This window comes from Macaca fascicularis, chromosome 1 (genome assembly GCF_037993035.2).
Source record: "Macaca fascicularis isolate 582-1 chromosome 1, T2T-MFA8v1.1".
Taxonomy (NCBI): Eukaryota; Metazoa; Chordata; class Mammalia; order Primates; family Cercopithecidae; genus Macaca; species Macaca fascicularis.
Window position 1 is genome coordinate 99,126,333 of NC_088375.1, and position 22,349 is coordinate 99,148,681.

The 22,349-nt window shown below is 40.0% G+C and overlaps 1 protein-coding gene across 7 annotated transcripts in view; it reads right to left on the reverse strand.

Annotated features, from left to right (window-relative positions):
* Positions 1-473: 473 nt before the first annotated feature.
* ATF6 (activating transcription factor 6) overlaps positions 474-22,349 on the reverse strand; it is a 201,741-nt gene continuing 179,865 nt past the window's right edge. For all 7 annotated transcript variants that reach the window (XR_012434266.1, XR_012434259.1, XR_012434263.1 and 4 more), the window contains one exon: positions 474-5,838. Coding sequence is in view for 4 of the 7 variants with exons in the window: in XM_074038899.1 (XP_073895000.1) it covers positions 5,630-5,838 (209 nt within the window). In the remaining 3 variants the exon portion in view is untranslated. The remainder of the gene's footprint in view (positions 5,839-22,349) is intronic.

Genomic DNA, 22,349 nt, shown 5'->3' on the forward strand with positions numbered 1-22,349 from the left:
AGGATGTAGAGAAGATTGAAATAATATAGTTAAACCAGTGTCAGAGGCATTCATTGGGTGTTCAGCAAATGCCTGCATTAATTACTCCTGGACGGATCCCTTGCTGTCAGTCTGCAGTGACTAGTTTCAAGTGTGGTGGCATTTGCCATTGCAAGCTGGGAAGGGGCCTTTGGTGAGGACAAAATGCGTGACTGAGTAACCCAGTTTCCTGAAGACATAGAAAGATAAAATATGGGTTTTTAGATTTTTTTTCCTTGATAAGATTGTAGTTTGAATATCTGGACACTTAAATAAAGGAAATTTTTACTTAATTAGGCTTGGGAGAAGAGTGGAAAATAGTTCAACAGTTTCATCTTAACAGTAACACAAGCCACAAAGCCTTTTCAGGTTTCCTTTCTCATTACTAATCCCCCAACACTGAAGATTCATTTGGGGGCTTTTTTCTCTCTTTCTACAAACAGAATAAAACAAGGTAAGTTTAAAAATTCTTTATTTGAATTTTAGAGAAATAACAGGTATTATATTATAAAGACTTGCTTGAAAGTATGAAATAGTCTGTTGTTATTATTCCTTTAGGTTTTGCAAACCAACATCATTATTAAGGGAGAGAATGGTACATCTCTCCTCCTCATCTTTAACACGTTCTTCAATTGGCATGGGTACAACCTGAGCAAAAAGATCCTGGTGAAATGGTATCTCTGACATTCCCTCCTCAGTTCTAATGGCTCCATGGATGAAGCCCTACTGGACTTAGACCAGCCATACTTGCCAAAGTGGTAACAGGAAACCAGTGCCTCAAAGGCTAGTAGTGCATAGTAGTTTTCATCTAAAGCTCTGTTTCCCCATCATCTCCTCTGTCCTGGTGACTGGCCTGGAAATTATGGCAAGTATGAGTTAAAATGGACCAATATACAATTGCTGTGAAAGTCAACCTGCTAATCTCTAGCTGGGATTAACATAAAGGGGATATGCCAAGCCTCCTGGTTTATTCAACTTCATTGAGAGCAAACAGCACAACAGTGTTGTTTGTTGGCCTTGGCAAATGATAAACTATGATTTATTTACTCCCTAGTTACCAAGCCTAATATAATTAAAAGTATTTTAGTGTGCTAAATCTCTAATGCTTAAAGTTGGCAAACCAATATGTTGAGAATGGCACCCACTGTGTGACAGTGGCTGGCCATGACATGGATTCATACGTAAGATCAAATTTCCTAATCAGATACCTTTGTCATTCTTCTTTGCATAAATTCGATTGCATCTAATAACATAGATATTAGAACAAACTGCCGAAAGTTCTAGTCTTACCCAAAATAAACTGTTTTAAGCTTAGTCATTAAAAAGATAAGAACAGAACACACTTTACTTTCTTTTTTTTAGGTAGGAGAAAACTGCTTTTCTTTTACAAGCATAGTTCCTTTTGGATTCTGGCAACATCTTTTTGGATAGTCCAGTATTATTTCCTAGAAAATTAAAAATCAATCCCAGTCCCTGTGGGTGGAAGGAAATGGGAATATTCACTTCCAAATGTTATTAGGGGTGGGAATGAACATTTCTTATATTTCATTCTCTATCTTTTAGGCTTTATTCTTGTTTTTAAAAGTTATAATTGGTATTCATATTAGCAGCAACAATCCTAATTTCTGTAAGTTAAAACCACTCAGGACTGATGAAAATAACATTTTTGGTAAGGAATATGGAGTCCACAGGTGGTAATAAGTGTTTATCAATTTTGGCAATTAACAATCTTATTTAAGAGGTTAATTGGTATGAAATAGCCAATAGTTAATTGGTATGAAATAGCAAATAGCCAATGAAAAGATCTCAGTTGGCTGAAGGAAGCTGAGTCAGCCCATTAGTATGCCGTGGAAAGAGGGCTTTCATGGCTGGAAAATTTCCCATGACTTCAGAGTGAAAGGGGGCATCGGATCCAGCTCTAGCTCTTCAGGCTGTGAAAGCAAAAGTGGTTACTTCTAATATGTTGTTGAAAGTGAAAGTCACTTTGAAACTTTGCAATGTGTCAGAAAGTCAAATACAATTACAAGTTTTTCCTGTAATACATTTCTGTCAAGTTTCACAACCTGAGCTTAGTAAAATGGCAAGAATCAAAAAATAGTAGGAAAGTGGCAAAGAGCTTGAGAGTTTTCCAGTTTTAACGATGCTAAATGCTGCCACGGCAGTCTCACCAGCCTCTTGCTGCGGTGACTACCGGGGAATACACACTGGGGAGGAAGGTTCAGGCCAAGAGGATTTAATCAGGATGATGTTTGTTTAAAAAATGATTTGAAAAATCAATTTGAATCCCAAGTTCCTTGTCTGTTTCTAAATTTGCTTGGAACACTTAAGAATGACTCACATAACACTGCTTTCAAATACCTCCATGTCTACTTCTTACTGGCAAGAAATGGCAAAGAAATGCCAGTTTTGTGCTGGAACTTGTAGTCATTTTTTTTTTTTAATTAGATGATGCTCTGAGTTTTATAATTATGGTCTGAGTTTTATATTTATGGGGGATTTTTTACTTGTGAAAACACAAATCTCACCCAAAACTCAATGTGAAATTTCTGTACTACAAGCATGGCAAACAACAGATTTGTTTCAAGGTTGATCCTTTCACATTGACTCCTAACTTTGGAGTTAGTTTACACTAACACTCTAACGAAGCTGTGTCCCTGTACTGCTGGACATAAGTCAACCCCAAAGGGACAAGCTCCTAACATCTGACTCAGTAGTTAACATGAGGAAACATCCACTTACTTCCATTAAGCCTTAAAAATTTGGGACTTGCAGAAAGACTGTTCCTATCAGCCTCCACCATTACTTCTCGAGACTGCATTATTGTTAGCCCAAAGAGTACAAAATCATCTAATAACAGGAGGACCTGCCTCCTCCATGAGTTTATCTAATTGTCTCATAAGCTTGCAAAATCCCATTTAAAATTTAATAAATAAAAAATACACATATTACCCATAATTTCTGGCTGCAACCCCCAAAAGGCAATCCCACCCCCAAAAAAAAAATTAATCTGGCATAGCAACTTCTCATTTCCTAAAGGGCCTTGTGCATACAAACATTAAAATAAAAACTACAATTGTGCCTAGGGATTCATTATAGCTTTGCCAGCAATTTAGAAAGTAGATTGCTTCTTTGCATTTGTCAATTTCCTTTCACTCATTTCCTAAAACTCTACCCTTAGGAGAATCCTGTTCCCTCATCTCAAAGATCCATTCAAGAATAGGCAATGACAAAGAGCGGAAGGGCTAGTGAGACAGAAAAGAAGGCAAAGCTCCCAGGCTGCTCTGGGCGGCACCTCACAGGCACCCCTAGTTCTGTGGCAGGGCTGCCGGCCTGCTACCACCTTCCTGCTCTTCAGTGGAGACTCCCTCCCAACCGCTACCCACCTTTTCACCTGGAAGACAGGGACTAACGTTGGTGAATATGACATAACCAAAATCTTCCATCTGAGGAGTTGGTAAAATGATCACAGAAAAAGCTGGGAATCGAGAGATGAAGTAAAAGTGAAGCGCTAAGAAGAAGGCCACGAGATAGGTCCTTCTGTGATTCTACATCACGGAGAGGAGGGAAACTCTATTTATAATCACCCCACACAAACCAGGTTTACACTGACCATGATACCGTATGACAGTTCCAGCAAATGAGCAGCTTGGGGATGACTACGTTGCCACTGTCTACTAGCCATGGTCACAGCCTCTGGTGTGGCTAATTCATATTACAGTAATAGGAAGGGGCAGGGGCAGGAGAAATATCCCACGATAAGACTGCCCAGTTACCTGAAGGTCTTCTGGGCATTTGCCTTATATTCCTTGGCACCCATTAGAAGAATGGTCCCCAGGGAAAATGGTTCTTGTCTGAAAATCACCCAGGATAGCCAAATCTAAGGGAAGTGCTGCACTGACTTAAAAATGTTTGTAATGTGCAAAAAGAGGAAGGTTAATTAGCATTTTTCAAACTCCAGAATCCCAGGTAATACAACAATAAAGCCCTTCTTTTCCCTGCTCACAAAAGTTGAACTGATTTCCTTGGAAAGCATTTAACTAGCTTGGACAAAGAGGCACCAGTACAGAGAGTTAGAAGTGCTGATGGTTCTTTAAAATTATTTAGGAGCCAGGCCTAATTTCACAGGCAGAAAACTAACTAGCTATGTATAATCCTTGAGAGGTTGCTATAATTTCTCTTTCCCTTTCTTGCAAGCAAGAAGAGAAATTGATTGCTATAGTGTGGAACAAGAATAAATCTGACAAAGGCAAGTCAATGGGGGTAAGAAACAGTGTTTGTAGATGAGTTACACCAAAAAATGGAGAAGTTTTATAGGAGAGGGAGGAAGACTCACTTTAGAAACTGAAGGCAGCACATTAGAGAGGACATCACTGTCTCAGATCCATTTCTATGAATTTATCAAATGAAACATAATTGTCTACTATGGTGAAAAAAGAGGCATAGTACAGTAAAAATGAACACAACTTTTTTTTTTTTTTAACCATGGGAGGACAAAAGATTTAATTCCTTCACTGTCTTTTCATTCGAGAAAGTGAAAATCATTGCCATATTATGGGATACACTCCCTCAGCAGGAATCCACATTCAGTAATCAGGATTGTTTTAAGGAGCAAATACTTGTCAATTCTCCAGTGAAAAAGCTTTTGTCTTGTTTAAGTCTAAAGTTACTTCCATGTTCCTCAGCTGATTTTGGTATAATTTCAATAGAAGAATGAATGAAAATGAAAGCTTTGTCCTGTGGTCCATGAGGACCTATACCAGATTAGTAAAGAGAAAATATAAGTATGTGTGCTAATACTTAGTGGCCTAGAGTCCTCAAAATAAACAATAGCTGTGGCTTTAATCTCATACTGCAATCACATCAAACTTTCTATCTTTTAAACATGTGTATTAATAGAGCTATCTCCTCTCTTCGAACCCCACCACTGGCCCTTCCCTTACCCTTCTATTTTCTCAAATCTGTACACACTCCCTGACCCCCTTTGTTTAGGTGTGAGCCACAAATCCTAAGTAAAGATAAACTTTACCAACTGGGAGTTTTTCCTTTAGAAAGCTCCCAATTGTTTTGACTGTTTTTGGAGTGTTTTTGGCTGTTTTGGTTTTGAAATGTGTTTTCTCAAATAAGCACAATATCCAGAATGAGTTTGCATTAAATGAATGAAAAATCGAATCAGTGGAAACTATTTGAACATGCATGTGCGGCATAGCTTTAAATAAAATTCACTTTATGAATCAGTAAGTGAAATGGCAAAAAGGAGAGGTGGATATTATTTGAAAGAAGATGACTGTTTAAACACAAAACCAACACAGAGGGAAGAGAGGTTTAGAAAGGTACAGAAAAAAAAATCTACACCAGGTAACACCAGAGGATGCAGGGCTACATTTGTCACTGAAGAAACATTGTTCTCTTGTGTCTGAATTCCAGTGCTTTCCAAATAGATGGGAAGATGATGAAAAATGGAGCAGCTTCTTTTATTTCTTCTTCTTTCCTCCTTGAATTCTAGTACGAGACAGTTCTCTGCCTGCCACCAAGGCAGAAAGCAGCACTTCGCTCACCTGCTCTTCAGCCTGGCAGGGTCCCACGCTCAGTTTTCCAGCATAGCTGCAGGGTGCTATTGTAATGACTCAGGGATGGTGCTGACAGCGTGGGCTGCCTCTGTGGCTGCGGGAGGGGAGCCAAAGAAGGTGTTGGTTTGATTCCTCTGCTGATCTCGGAGGTAAGGAGGAACTGATGAGCTTTTGATGTGGAGGATCCTGGTGTCCATCACCTGACAGTCAATCTGCATCATCACTTCGTAGTCCTGCCCATTGATCACATTCTCTGCAGGCAGGAATACACACAAAGAATAAATATTCAATAGAATGTGCATCTCTGCCATAAGCTTTAGCCCCAGAAAGACAGAAATGTGTTTTAAGCCTGTGAACTGTCAATAAACTCTCAAGGGTACAGAGGGACTCTCAGTCACTAAGCAGAGCTACAGGTGGGCAGGGTGCCAGGATGGCCTGTCCTCTCCTAATTCTAGCTCCCAAACAACCTCCATTGACTAAACAAGGGCTAAAGCAACTGCCAGGGTTAATAACGCCACAGAGCATCTGTCCACAGACATCGTATATCTTGCATGCTTTCCGTGCAGTGTATTACTCTGGTTACAGCAACTGGAACAGAAGGGGTTTTTAGTGGGGAATACAGAGAATTCCTAAGTCCTCTTTCCTGCCTTCAACAATGGAAAGAAACAACCGTCAAAAGGACCAGCATTCCATGGGAATGGTAAGGAGACACTGGCCAAGTGTGCTTAGCTCCTATTCATCAGTAATATTTCCGACTTCATTAAGACACTTCCAACTACGAATGTAAAGGTTTGCCATTAGGAGCGCGAGGTACAGTGAAAACTGACAAGTTATAGACATCCGACAATTATGCTCTTTTCCAGAGATCACTTCTCTTCCATATTGAGGAGATCTTTATTTCCAGAGTTCCTGATTCCAGGCACAAAGTGTCAAGTACAATTCCAACATGGAATTAAAGGGAGTCTATAGAACTGGCAGGTAAGCTAGAGAGTGTGTGCAGAGGGAACGGGAAAACCATGCGGAGCCATGCTTTCTACATAAGGGGCAACTCATTATCATGAGTTTAAATACACACACAGACTATATTCCACTCCTACTTCCTACGAGGATAAAAGCTCTTGATTTTAGGGAGAGGACCAAATTACTCTCTGATTTGTAATTCTGGGTGGTCATTTTCCAACTTGTAGTCAATGAAACTTAGACATAAAACTGATGAGAAAATTATAAATAGATAATATTTTTCAAGCCCAGCTGAATAATCACAGCAATACAGTAAAAAGATGTGTGAACATGGAAGAATTCTGAGTAGGTAACAAGGCATCTGAGTTTGGCATTTTCATCTATGAATCCAGAGCGGGGTGTGGGGCTGGGGAAGAACTACTGGCGACAGCCTAGTTCTGTACTGCCTTTCTACGAAGATGACACACAGCCAACCAATGATTTTTAAAATTAAACGTTTGGCTTTTTCAAGAGAAAGAATTGAATTTAAATGTAGAATTATTTCTATTCTACTTTTTTAAAAAAAAATTTTAACTTTGACACTGAGCATGCCAAGCATTACAAATCTGGAGGAAGAAAATCCAAAGTCTGACATTTGATCTTCAGATTCCATTGTTACGTACAGGACAACTACGCTGTGGAGCTTGTCACTTAGGGAGCTAAAACAGGACTTTGGAGATCATCTAGTCCAGGGTGTCCTAAATTTGGGTCTAATTTATAGACTTCAGGGAGTCTGTAAGTTCCCTGAAATCATATGCAAAGTTTTGTGTGTGCATGTTTTTGGAGAGAGGGGCCATCAGATTCTGAATGGGGTCTGTGGCCCCCAAAAGTTAAAAATTACTAGACAGTTCTAATCTACCAATTCTAAGTGCCTTGAGCAGATGATATATTCTATTTTAAATCCAACAGAATACATAATTCCTCCACTTCTGTTGGTCACTCATTTGTTCCAATGTTTAAAATAGTCTTCATTGATGATAAATTTCCCATTACCAGTCTTGAAAATCTCTTCCATTATAGTTGAAGTTAATTTCCTTCTTTCCCAGCCTCAGCAGGGATGAAGAACAGCTGGTTGCTGCTATGTATTAACTAACCCTACCTATTCTTTAAGACCACTGTTACGGAAGCTTAACTCCAATTTCACAAGTACGGCTGCTTTGCAATGGCTATTACTTATCTTTACAGAAATAAATTTGAAAGTCTATAAGTTAGCCAATGTTTCTTATCACAGTGTTTTCCAAAAAGTAGGAGATGAAAGAAAGAAATCTTGTTAATGTGCTTGGAGTCATTTCATTTAGGACGCGTGACTAAGTTCAGATTTCAAGGCGACACACCAGTCATTTCCTTTTGGAACCATAGTCCCTCTCTCCCCATTTTAGAAAAACTGAAGGGCTGTGTGTGTGTGTGTGTGTGTGTGTGTGTGTGTGTACGCGCATGCACTGTGGAAGACCAAATAATGGAAAACACATGTATCAGAGACATGCAATACACATTACTAATTTTTACTGGTTTCCTGGATTAACTCAGAATCCAGATGACAGTTTAAGATCAAGACCAAGTTCTCTAATACAGCCCAAACCACCTGCAGAAGTCATTAGAGCCCATGTGCCTGTTATAGTTTAAACTGATAACTGGGGTTTTTTAAAGCTTTAAATATGAAGAAGAGATGGAAAACCTGGGAATATAAGCTCAGATGCTTTGAGGAACATGTAAAGCTGTGATCTGATTCCAAGACTCAGGAGTTCCTAGCCATGGTTGGAATGGCAATGTCATCTTAAGCCCAACCAGAAGGAGACTCAGGCTAGGTTTGGTCTAGGTGGCTTTAAAATGGGATCTCTTCCTCACACTCTTCTTCTGAAGGTAACAAATTCCGGACCAAGGAAACTATCAGCATTGCTAGAAGACGACTCTACCAGATAGCATGTGAATGCCTGAAGCTGAAGTCAGGAAGCTCCTTGACAAGTTGGATAGTTCAGCGTTTGGGGTAACATGCCATTAGGAGTCCCAACATAGCCACACCTCTATAAAGGATAAAGGAGTCACAGCAACATTCTCTGGTCTACTCTATGAGACATTATAAAAAGGTTCTTTGGGTGGCTTAGTACTAACACCCTTGGACAGTTAGTGAGGCAATCTCATCATTACTGATGAGGCTTTAATGATTTTAATTAAAGGAGGACACAATTTTAACAAAATTAAAGGAGGGCCACCAGCTTGTGGTAACTCACGGTCTTCGCAGGTCCCTCCCCTTGGTGGCTGGGCATCTGTTTATACAGTACGCACCCAGGAGCAGCAGAGAGCCCCCAAAACTCCTCTTAATCGTGGCAGATGAAGCTCCTGCTACCCTTTACTTTAAGGCTTTGAGTTCCGGCCACCCCTGGGAAGAAAGGCACCTTCAATCATTGCCTACAATTTGCCCGTCAGGGTGAATAAAAATTATCAGATCAAGTTTTAACTGCGGAAACAGAGAAGACTCTGGCTTTGATGGGAAGGAAAGGAAGGTCTCTTGAAGGAAAACACAGGCAGGGATGTGAAACACTGAGGATGAACCACACCCTTTCATTAAGGACCAGGTCTTCACTGCTAATATGCAGGGCTCTAGTAAAGAGAAAGCAGTAAAATCATGGGTTTTATGACAAAACAGAACATGGTCAACATTAGATCAGCGAGTTGTGAGAGCTGAGTTATGTGCAAAGACTGATGAACCATTTTTGTAAATGTAAATTTAATGAAAAAAGACCATGACTTATTTAGGAAAAATAGAACCAAATGGAATAGTACTGGAGTGAAAACGTTAAAGGTTCACTCTTCCATCAGCACACATTTGGGCACTGCACAAATGGTTCAAATCTTATGTTCTGGGCTTTCTGAGTAAACAAGAATGAGATAAACACTGAACTGAGTCAGGAAAAGGGTATAAAATATGATTAATTCAAATTCAAAATTAATCAGGCAAATAAAAAGGAAAGAGCTAAATGGCTTCAAACATGAGCAGTAAACTATGATTCTGAATGCCCAGAAGGGTTGGAGAAGCCAGAAAAAGTGTCTGGACATTGGAGGTGGAAAAACTCTAGGCAATGTGGAATTTCAAACAACCTGTTAACATGCAATAACTGAATTAAGCATGGCCTGCCAAGAGACTGTTAGCTGGGAGATGACTAACACACAAGCCAGAACCTTGACCATAAACAATTAAATATCTAAAAATTTCACACAAAGTTTAATATTAAAAAGTGGTAAGACTTCACCAGTACTTTGCAAAGAAGCATAAATCATGAGATTTCTATTCAGAATCAAACACTAATCCTAAAAAGAGGCAGCTTTCTCTGTGTAAAGTAGGCTGGTGACAGGTAGTGCTGCTGAATATGTGCCTGAATCCCCTGGGGTGTGGGATACGCATGTGTGGGGCATGGAAGGTAGATAAATATCCACTCACACATGGACCATGACAGACACCTTCAAAAAAAAAAAGAAAGAAAGAAAGAAAGAAAGGAAAAACAAGGGAGGTGGGAATATAATGAACAAGGAAATGGCAGAATGCCATGTTTTTACTGTGGTTTCTAAGAACTTCCCTAAGTTAACTCTACTATGCCATTCTTTTTTTTTTTTTTTTTTTTTGAGACGGAGTCTCATTGTCTCCCAGGCTGGAGTGCAGTGGCATGATTTCGGCTCACTGCAAGCTCCGCCTCCCGGGTTCACGCCATTCTCCTGCCTCAGCCTCCCAAGTAGCTGGGACTACAGGCGCCCGCCACCATGTCTGGCTAATTTTTTGTATTTTTAGTAGAGACAGGGTTTCACCATGTTAGCCAGGATGGTCTCGATCTCCTGACCTCGTGATCCACCCACCTCGGCCTCCCAAAGTGCTAGGATTACAGGCGTGAGCCACCGCGCCCAGCCAGCCATTCTTACCTCTAATTTTCAATCTGAGTCCTGGTTTTGACCATCCCTACACACCATGCACTGCATTTCTGTTAGTATTTTTTTCCTCTGCTTGGCAAACAAACAAACCCCTTCCTTTCCTGCTCTTTTCTGCCCAGTCTAGTTTTCTACTTAGTTCAATTCTGTTAATTCTCTGAGGCCCACTTCTTCTTAGAAACCTTCCATGGGAACTCCAGTATTGATCTTTTCCCTTATAACCAATTTATAAATGTTCCATTTAATTGAATAATGTTAAAATACCTTTAGAAATGAAGTTTGGCTCCCTTAAGAAGTGGCTGGCAAAAATTGAGGTGGGGTGAAATTGAAGCTGGTAGGGGAGGGTGGTAAAACTAGAGCCCCTCACTCATAAGTGGGAAGAACGCTGAGTGAGTAACAGTCAAACCGCAGATGGAGTAAGTGCTTTCAAACTGAAAAATCTTTCTGGAGTCTTAAGGGAAAACACATGCATGGGGCAAAGAGCTTCTAGCCACCACTATGTATTCCTTTTGCTGAAATAAATTAAAAACAGTTCCTCTGACAGGAGAGATGTAGGATGGGAAGTGTCCAAAGGCAGGGAGGGGAAAAAAGAGAGAGCATGAGTTTGACTGTGACAGAGCAGAATTTGTTCACTGTGATAAGGGTATTGTGGACACTGGGCAATGAGGATTCAGATAAGGAGAGCTTGTCTAGTTAGATGATCTATAATGATGTCACAGAACAAATGTATGGGCCTCACTAGAACAGTGTATGTAAAAACCACCAACCTTCCAGGGCACTCTAAGTGGTCATGATGATTGAAGGGTATTACTAAAATTTAGTGAGCAGGGGCCAGGGCTGCTGGCTGTTCTGTGACACACAGGGATAGTCCCATATGACAACTGTTCTGTATCTCATATAATTCATGCAGGTTAAAAAGAAATTTGATTATTACTAAATTAGTCTAGAAGCTCACTGTTTTACAATTAAATATAAAGTACTTTTACATGGGTTTAATATACCCTAAATTTCCAGGAATGAAACTACTGAATAATAATTTACTTAAGAAACACTTCGTGTTTCTGTGTGCTAAACACTGCTCATCTAATTCTTGTAACAAGCTCCTAAATGAGGAAGAATTATTATTATTCCTATTTTGTAGATGAGGAAATGAAACATGGAGACATCATGTGACTAGCCTCTCAGCTGGCAAACGGCCGGAGAGATTCAAACGTAAGCAGTATGGTTTCAGAATCCATTCTCACCACCATTCCACTTTTCTGGGAGTATTGTTTTTGTCTGAATTCAATCAAGAATTGTGTATCATTTCAGAAAATCACATCACCTATGGTCAAAGACGCTCTTGATATCTGGGTCACCATCAAGAACACCTGGATCAGTCCATATTTGTTACATTCACAGTGACAGTGCAGATCAGTGTAAGCATCTGACTTGTTCACTGTCTCCTAATGCAATAGAAGCATTATGATATATTATATATATGTATATATATAATGCCTGAACATGAAATATTCATTAATTCAACAAACATTTAGTGAATTCCTACCACGTGACAGGCACTGGGGGACACAGTAGTGAACAAAACAGAAAAAAAAATCCTGTCCTCATGGAGCTTAATTCTTATAAAAAAAGAGAGTGAGAGGGTGGATATAGAAAATAAAGAAAATCAGTTAAGTGTAGAGAATGATGAATAAGTGTTATGGGGGGAAAAAAGCATGGAAGGTGATTAGGGAGTGAGTGTGGAGAGTAGCTTGCAGTTTTAAGTGCGGGGACCACGGGAGGACCCTCTGAGAAGGTGACCTCTAAAGACCCAAGGAGGCAAAGGGAGAAGAGTTGCACACACAGGTCTGAGTTTCCAGGAGGACATTTTAGTGGAGAGGACTGGCAAGCAGTAAGAAATTGGGGTGAGGACTGATACTCTGCAGAGAAAACAGGGCTAGAACCTGTAGGTTTGGGAGTTATCTGTAGAAAAGAGATAGATGGAACCCTGGGGCCATAGGGTATCACTCTTGGGGAGAGAATGCTGGGAACACTTGTGTTAAGAAGGAGGGGTATAATGGGAAAAGAGAAGGTTGTGGTTCCATCAGCTAATTGGGAGAGCACTTCTAACTGAGAAACCACACTCAATTTGTGACCTTCACTAATTCATTCAACAATTATATGAGCACTGATTATAGACTGGTAATGGCCAGGTACTGTTACAGACTCATAAAGATTTAGATTTTGAATCCAAATTAGACAGAGGGAGGATTGCCTAAAGGAAAATGGACACCACAAAATGGATCCACAAAACCGTAGTCAACATTTGCTGAGTGGCTTAAGAAACTGGGAGGAATTACAGAAGATGAGTTTTTTTCCCTTGTGCAGCTTACTAAAGTTCTGTGAAAGCAGAAATTACATCTAAAATACTGGTAAACCATCAAGCAAATGCATTTCCTTAGGTCTTCTCTTATGACCAAAACTCTAGTAGCACCCCCAAATCATATCTGCTCTTTTCCTTCATAGTGTCTGTTACAAAGTGTAATTAAACTTTGGCTTATTTGCTTATTTAATAATGTGTGTCACCCCCACTAGATTATCCACTCCATAAATTCAGGGAGAACATCTGTTTTGTTCACCACTACATACCAAAGCTAGCACAGTGCCTGGCACCCAGCAGATGATGAAAATATAGAACACAACCTTCAGTACTGAGAAGGCTGTTCTCTAATACTTGCTAGTCAAGTCATCAAGAAATCCTTTGCTTTCTGAGAATTCAACCATTCTTGGCTCCAACTTGAGAAAGTGCCATCCCAGAATAGTTCCAGAAATGGTGGTTTTCTGGATTTCTAATATCCTCAAATACAAATTTAGACAATACTTTGTTAGGACTTTGTCCCTAAAACACAAAGTCACTTCTCTTCAACCTCAAGCTTATCTTTTGAATTCATAACCATCAACGACTCTTTGAAAGGTGACCCGATGACATTTCTCCCCTGGGAAATTTAGCAGCCTATGCTACAGAGGTCTAAGCTATATATGATCAAGTTCCTATAATATTTTCAATCAAGTTTAGCTCCCCTAGGGCTTTTGATAGTCTTCTAGGACTATTTCAGGAAATCTGGCTAATTCCATTAAAGTTCAGAGACTAATGGTACCAGATTTGCTTTTCACTGGACCTGGCTACTCTTTTCAAAAAATGCTGCCCACAACTGTGGGAGGCTTCTCCGTTAGATCACATAAAAGAGTACCCTTTCATCGATCTCAAACACTTCCTGAAATACCATTAAAAAGAATATGACTAACAAAATTATTATTCATTTTCTTCAAATTGAGTTTCTAGACTACCAAACTGACATCTGATTACGTAGTTACAATTAGTGCCTCAAAAACAGAAAACAAGTGAACTTCAGGTATGTGTACAAAGGGGCCCATGAGAAGACCGGGTTGGGGTAAAAAATCATTTTGAAGGCTGAGTGAACTAGCCCTGGAACCTGATTTACTGTCCTAAACACAGCTTGGAGGTTTAGCCTGGGGTCGTCAGCCAACATGAGGAATGGCCTATTACTTTCTGGCTTCTAATAATTAAATCACTGGTACCACGTACTAGAAAACTGTTTTATGTCACAATCTGAAATTCAAGACCCATAAAAACTAAACCAATGTTCAGAAGCACGTCCCTATAACATCTAGTAACCACGAAATAACTACCCTGAAGACAGATTAAGGACCAAACCTCTGCAATTACTACCCGTTAGGCCAAAGAGTACTCTTTCTTCTGAAAAACTATGGCTCTTTAATTGCATTTAAAATCAAGAGATGGGAATTACATGTTCTTCTCAGAGTATCAAAATGGCATTCTCTGCAATATCTCTGCCCATTGTGTTGGACAGGCTCAGCTTCTACAAGGAATCACTGAATTCAAATTCTAGAGCATGAAGGGACTTTAAAGGATAAGAGGACTGATACTACCAAATTACTCTCTGCCTATTAAAAAGTCTGGCACACGTTTTACTGATAAAATGGAATCTTAAAATATTTTCGATAGTTGTCACACAACACTACGAATATTCAGGGGAAAAATGTATTCAAAGGCTAGAATAACTGCCTTAAGTTAAAATGATTGAGATCTGACATGACATTATAATTTTAGACCAAATTATAAACAGAATTCTCTTATATGCAGTCAGAAAGCAGTCTGTATAACATTGAAGACAACTGTTCTTCAAATTTGTGTTTTCATAGGAGGGAGTGTCTCTTCCTGCTATGATTTGGATATTTGTCCCTCCAAATCTCATGTTGAAATTTGATCTCTAATGTTGGAGGTGGGGCTTAAGGGGAGGTATTTGGGTCATGGGACTGATCTCTCATGAAGAGGTTAATGTCCTCCCTCAGGGGTGAGCGAGTTCTTGATTTATTAGTTCCCATGGGAGCTGGTTGTTTAAAAAAGTCGGGTATCTTCCCTCTTTCTCTTGCTGCTTCTCTTATCATGTGATTTCTGTACACACAGGCTCCCCTTCACCTTCTGGCCATGAATAGAGGCAGCCTGAGGCCCTCACCAAAAACAGATGCTGGCACTATGCTTCTTGTACAGCCTGCAGAACTGTGAGCTAAATAAACCTCTTGTCTTTATATATTACCCAGCCTCAGGTATTCCTTTAAAGGAACACAAAACAGACTTACTACCATACCCACACAGGTAATAAAGCCTGTTGGAGGACAAAGAAACAGGTTGGACACCCCCATTACCAAACTCCTGAGGCCTCTCAGACACATCTACTTCTGTGCCTCAATTCAACTCAGACACACTCCTAGCAGTAATCACACTAGAATATCAGTTCCTGATGGGCAGGCATTTTTATCTGTTTATTCACCACTGAATCCCTAGTCCTTGACACACAGAAGGCACTCAATAAATATGTTTTGGAATAAATGAATGAATGAGGCCTTTGTTGTGTAGAAATGGTCCCATAGGAGGCTGATTTAAAGAGGGTGTGGGTGTCAGTGACCTCCTCTGCTAAACTCAAGAAACTGAGCTAAGCAAGAATTAGCATAAGTCAGCTGCCTCAGGAGAGACACGTTGTCCCATAGATTCAGTTTTTAACTAGATAATTCCTTTCCCCTCCAAAACAGGGTGAGAGTGGGGTTGAATACAGGGTGGAGACCAGGCTTACAAGTCAATGTATGAAACATTATTTGCCATGCTGGGTCTCATTTTCTCCACTGTCAGCAGTTCTCAGTCTGCATTGAACTTGGCTGCTTTTTAATCATATAATGTTCAGCAAAGCCTAGACGTTTGAGTACATTCAAGTGTTTACTTCCTTCAGTTCCTTACAACTGATCATTTTGTAGGCCTACATAAGTGAAACCAAGGAAACATCTTCATAAAAGTGTCTGGATTTATAAATAGTTTTATTGCTCCATTTAAGTTCTACAACATGCAGCCCTACATGCCGGCAAGTTTCATTAACAATAGGTAAGGCCAAATATATGTTGAGAACCTGCAATCGCGAATTCAATCTCATCCTTAGACGGAATCTAATCGCCTGTTGAGTCATTTAAAATTTTACTTTAAAAAAATTTTTAAAAATGTAAATTTTAAGTTTATCTTTTGAAAATAAAGGTGGGGACAACAGGATTCTTTAAAATCTTGCTTAAAAGACTAATACAGATACTACTCTCAGCAATACAATCATGGGAAAAAAGTAATTGATGACTGCCTTCTTTAAACAATTCTTATAAATGACTGAAGCTCACTTCGGTATTTTCAATATTCACTTTACTCCTGCAAATGAAGTGACCAGAAAAGATTAATTCTGGAAAAGATGGGTTAAAGGATTTTCTCGTTTGCTACTATTGGAAACCGATCTAGAAAAGTTGTCTAACAAAGTACGAAGAAAGGATCTCCATATTATTCAGATAAAAAGTACTGGAGGATTCATGATTGAACAGCTAGTAGGGGTCACGACCAAGTACAATTAAGGCACTGCTCTGCCATGAACTGATAATCCAAACCAAAAACATTAGGAACGTACCCTTTCTTCAGAGTCTCAAAAGGAATGGCTTAAGGTACTTTGGGAGGCTGAGGGGGGTGGATCACTTGATGTCAGGAGTTCGAGACCAGCCTGACCAACATGGCGAAGCCCCTATCTCTACTAAAAATACAAAATTAGCCAGATGTGGTGGTGCACGCCTATAATCACAGCTACTAGGGAGGCTGAGGCAGGAGAATCACTTGAACCCGGGAGGCAGAGGTGGTAGTGAGCCAAGATCATGCAATTGCACTCTAGCCTGGGCAAGAAGAGCAAAACTCTGCCTCAAAAAAAAAAAAGACATGGCTTAAGGACTATGGAATATTTTTGATTTCCATAATATGAAATAATTTGGAATATACTATCCTGCACATTAAATAATTGTTCCATTCTGTTAATTCTGATATACTACTACTTAAGCATATAAATAGCTTTTTTTAAGAAATTATCAAGATTTCTGAATTATTATAAAATGGATATAGACAAGTCATCTCTTGCTATGATTACACTATTATTCTGAGCCATAAAAACGAATTCTTCTTTTTAGCAGGTGACAAAGACTCTCCTTAAACTAACTCTAATCAGACTTCCCTAAGCCCCCTGCTCAAATGGGCCCAACCTTGGGCTTCCCTCTCGGTCCTTATAGAATGCAGTTTGAGCAAGAATCCGGCTAAAGTTTAACAAAAATCCTCCACCCCTTGGTATCTGATTACCCTCGACATCTAATCACCCTGGCCTGCCTTCAGCAAGAATTCTGCTGAGTCGATCCAGCAAGAATCTCCCTTACCTTTGACGTTTCCACTTAGTAATTTTCCATCTACTGACCCCCACACCCTGCTCCTTGGCTATAAATCCCTACTTGTCCTTGTCGGAGTCAGACTCCAGTCCAATCTCTCTCCCACACTGCAAGACTCCACTGCAGTAATCCTTGTATTGTTTACATAGCCTCCCTTGAATAAAGTCCTCTCTATTGTCTTCAACAGTGTCATGAATAATTTTTCTTTAACTCAAGGAAATCACTGCTCTTAGTCCTATTTCTATTTCTTTCAGAAAATGGGAGCAGTAATTCTTACACATATACTGAGTGAATTCTGGTATTATAGCTCTGTAGGTAAGAAACCAAATGGTATTTTAGAAAATTGAAAAGTGAATTAACCATAAAATGCTCTGATCAATAAATGTTGTATCTTATTTACTTAGGAAAGAGTAAGAATACAGAGTGAAGGATAACAGCCAGGGATGGAGTTCAGGGGTGAGAAGTTTCTTGCTCTCATTTGTTTTAGAAACTAAATTCACAAAATTAGAGATTTTTTGTTGGTTTTTTAGAAGACCTGCCACATTAAAAATTATAAATACTGAATGAAAAATGAGCAAAATTGAGTAAATATCACATTCCAGTGTTCCATTTGACTGTGAAGATAACAAACACTACTGAAAACCGAAAACTAGGCCTGCTCCATCCCCCAAGGGCCTTGCAGAATGTATGCAACACATGCTCTGAGAATAGCTTGGAGACCAAATTCCCAGAGATTCCTGGTTGTAACTATGGAACTCAAACCATAAAGAGATTTTTTAGCAAGGATGTCATTTTGACTTTTTGAACTCCAGAGAGTTTCTCATGCTCTCTTATGGAACAATTCCTAATAGGTGGCACTGATACAGCAAAAACATAGTCTTCCTGGAGGATCCATAGTTGTATCGCTGGAGTGTTAATACCAGGGTTAAAATCAAAGAGAATTCTTCCCCAGTCTCCTCCTAATATTCACTCCTGTTTGATAAAGACTCTGCAGGGGCCAGGTCTAGTGGCTCACGCCTGTAATCCCAGCACTTTGGGAGGCCAAAGCAGGCAGATTGCTTGAGTCCAGGAGGTCGAGAGCAACCGGGGCAACATGGAGTAATCCTGTCTCTATGAAAAATGCAAAAATTCGCTGGGCATGATGGTTTGTGTCTGTAGTCCCAGCTACTCAGGAGGCTAACACCTGAGCCTGGGAGATTGAGGTTGCAGAAAGCTGAGGTCTAGCCACTGCACTCCAGCCTGGGTGACAGACTGAGACCCTGTCTCAAAAAACAAATAAACCAACAAAAAAACAGACTCTGTGGGTCTGAAGTCAGGTACTCAGTAGCATCTTATGTAAGTACTTAAGTGGGAGACACAGACATGTGCTCATCAAAGCAAGTGGCCAAGGGATGAATGTTCCAGGGTAGTATCAGGGCAGGGACTGTTCAGATGAGATGTCTAACCAAATTCCCAATTATTTGTGATCATTCATTGAGCTAGCATGCGTGAAATGCTTATACAACACAGTTTCTATCTTTAAGCAGTGTATAATCAAGTTGGTAGGTAAAATACATATGGAAGAAAAATACTAGTAACAGTTCACAAGACCAGATATGAAACATTACAGGAAAATATAACAGTATGCCTATAACTAACACAAATTAACAAACAGTAAACTTGTTATTAGGATCCCATTTGTAGTTATATTGTAAAAGATAATTATAGTATCTCACAGTGAAAAGTCATTCAAGAATAAACACAGTAAGGATGGGATGGTGTTTTGGAAACTGCAAGACTTATCTGTGAAGTCCAAACATACCGGACTGGCATAGTGACAGCAGTAATGATTATAGTAAATTAAGGAAATTTCTGTCCAAACAAAGAAATTAATAGAACTGCCTTTAACCCAAGTGCAGATATATAAAAGTGCTTAAGGGTAAGGAGAAATAAATCCTTCTGGAGCAAATGGGAATGGAATAAGAAGAAGGTGACTGAGGGTATTGGTGTTTTGTTTTATTTTGTTTTCAAATAAATGCTTTGGTTTAAATTACTGATAGGATCCCAACTTCTGTAATTAACTTGCCGTTCTTACTTCTGCAGACTTGTTCTATCTTGCCATCATTTGCAGGTTCACTTTATCATAAGCCATGTGCAGCATATAATAGAAATGAGAATTATAAATCTTACTCAAGTTGTGTATTTAAGAGCTAGTATGTGTAAAGGAGCTTGGGGCGGTGCCTCCTATTCTTAAGGATATGGACACCACCTCAAGATAACTGTATTTTACTCTTTACAGAGGGAATTTTTAACAAAGAAATGAACCAGGCTGAGATACAATGCCAAACACTGCATTTAACCTTCTTTACCAAAACTTGTACAGAGCTGGATAACCAGTGGCCTGACTTATTGGTGCACTTCTTTTAGGTCTGATTACCACATGCAGATTTAATTCAGAGTGGCAAAGAGTGCTAGGCCATGTTGTACAAACACTTCCTTTCCTGATCCCCAGACACCATTATTGCTTATTTAGTTCCCCGGCCTTAAGTGGTCCTGCCTTCCGTTTTATTTGCCCACTGGATAACTCTGAGGAGGCAGTGGTGAGCGCTTCCTTGCAGCAGAGGCTGCATGAGATCAGATCCTCGACATGCTTGCTGATCCTGCAATATAACACAGTGAGATAACAAGCCTATGTTTTGCACAAATGTACGGGAAAGAATCAAACAGATGGTAATGATGATAAAAGGAGAGTTACAGAAATACTCATGTGTAGTTTATCTACAGAACAAACTGCATACCTTGTATGCATAGAACTGAACAAATTACAAAGAAAACCAGGCATTTCATTCATCCATGAGATGGATTCAAGATTAGAGCTGTGAAGAGCTCTGAAATGACACAGTCCCTTCATTGTGGACATTAAGAATCTGAGGTCCAGAAACACCTGGGTTTATTTTAAGTTCTGTAACTTATTCTCATTATTCCTCTGCTTGGAGACAGTCCAAGGGAAGGACTGCTCTTCATCCTCTATGATATGATGAAAAAGTTATTACCCTCTATGATACTGATGAAGAAATTGATGAAAAATTGATGAAAAAATTATTTTAAAAGTGCAAATTACATAAAAGTACCTTATTTAGCTGAGTTTTATTTCAGAACATTACTTACTTTTTCTGATTCTGGCCTAACTGGGCTCCAAACTGCATGTGGATCAGAAGACCAGTCTTGGTTTTAGCTCTGATGCTACTACACCATATCATTTTGGGGAAACTCACTTAGCTTCTTTGACTTTCTATCTTCTAATCTGTTTTCATTCATCAAATATTTATTGAGTGCCTGCTATGTGCCTAGCATGTTACAGGTGCTGGAGTGGAGAAGTGAACAACAAAACAGATGAAAGCCCTACCCTCCCAGCATTCATATTCTAGTGAGCAGACAGTAAGCAAGAGAAGTAAATATACAGTATGTTTGAAAATGATAAAGACTAAGGATAAAACTAAAGCATGGAAGGTGGATATGAAACGTTAGGGCTAGACTGGAATTTTGGAAAGAGTGGTCTGGGAAGTCTTGACCAGCAAGATGGCTTTTTTGTGTGTGTGAAAAGGTGATTTTTTGTTCAAGACCTGGCAGAACTGAGGGAGTTAGTCAAGCAGGTGTCTGGGGAGAGGGCATTACAGATAGGGGAAACAGCAGGTATAGAGGCCCTGAGGCAGGAGCGTCCCCTGAGTATCTGAGGAATAGTAAGAGGACCAGTGTGACTGAAGCAGAGAGAATCAAGGGAGGAGTAGGAGGCAATGAGGCTGGAGAAGAAACCAGCGGACCTTACAGGTTGTATTAGTCCGTTCTCACACTGTTATGAAGAAATACCTGAGACTGGGTCATTTATAAAGGAAAGATGTTTAATTGACTCAAAGTTCCACATTGCTGGGGAGGCCTCAGGAAACTTAGAATCATGGCAGAAGGCAAAGCAGAAGCAGGCACCCTTTTCACAAGGGGGCAGGACTGAGTGAGTACAAGCAGGAGAAATGTCAGACGCTCATAAAACCATCAGATCTCGTGAGACTCACTATCATGAGAACTGCATGGGGGAAACCGCCCCCATGATCCAGTTACCTCCACCTTGGTCCCAACCTTGACATGTGGGAATTATAATTGAAGATGAGGTCTTGGGGCTGGGCGCGATGGCTCATGCCTGTAATTCCAGCACTTTGGGGGGCCGAAGCGGGCGGATCATGAGGTCAGGAAATCATGACCAGCATGGCTAACATGGTGAAACCCCACCTCTATTAAAAATACAAAAATTAGCTGGGTGTCATGGTGCGTGCCTGTAATCCCAGCTACTTGGGAGACTGAGGCTGGAGAATCGCTTGAACCCTGGAGGCGGAGGTTGCAGTGACCTGAGATCGTGCCATGGCACTCCAGCCTGGGTGACAGAGTGAGGCTCTGTCTCAAAAAAAAAACAATGATGTTTTGGTTGGGGACACAGCCAAATCATATCACAGGTCACACAGATTTGGGCCTTTATCCTAGATAGATGTGACACAGTTGGAAGGTTTGAGCAGTCGCATCACGAACGGACTTAAATTTTAATAAGATCACTTTGATTAGTGACTTGCTTATTTCAAAGTATGTGATAATCACTCATATTTCCAAAATTCTTAAGGATTAAATATGATGACGTTTGTGAAGGACTTTCAGGATGTCAAGTGATATAAAATGGGAGTAATTGTTATTGTGTGGAGTCAGTGTGTGTGGCACAGTGGAGAGACATCAGGCTTTGGAATTACAGACTTCATCTATAACATGGGGATGTTAATACCTAACCCATAGGGTGGCTGCAAGAGTTAATAATGTCAAGTACTGTCCCTATCACATGCGCACACACCTCTGAATACAGCAAGAACTGAAAGGTGTCACTGCATTCTGGATCACAGGAAAGAGCCCTAGGAATCAGCCATCCTGGGGTCTAGCCCTTACCTTCCACTGCCTCACAGTCTTACGGAGAAGAAATAAACTGCATTCTTCATAGTTTGCTCATTTTCTTCATCTCCCCAATGGATGGGG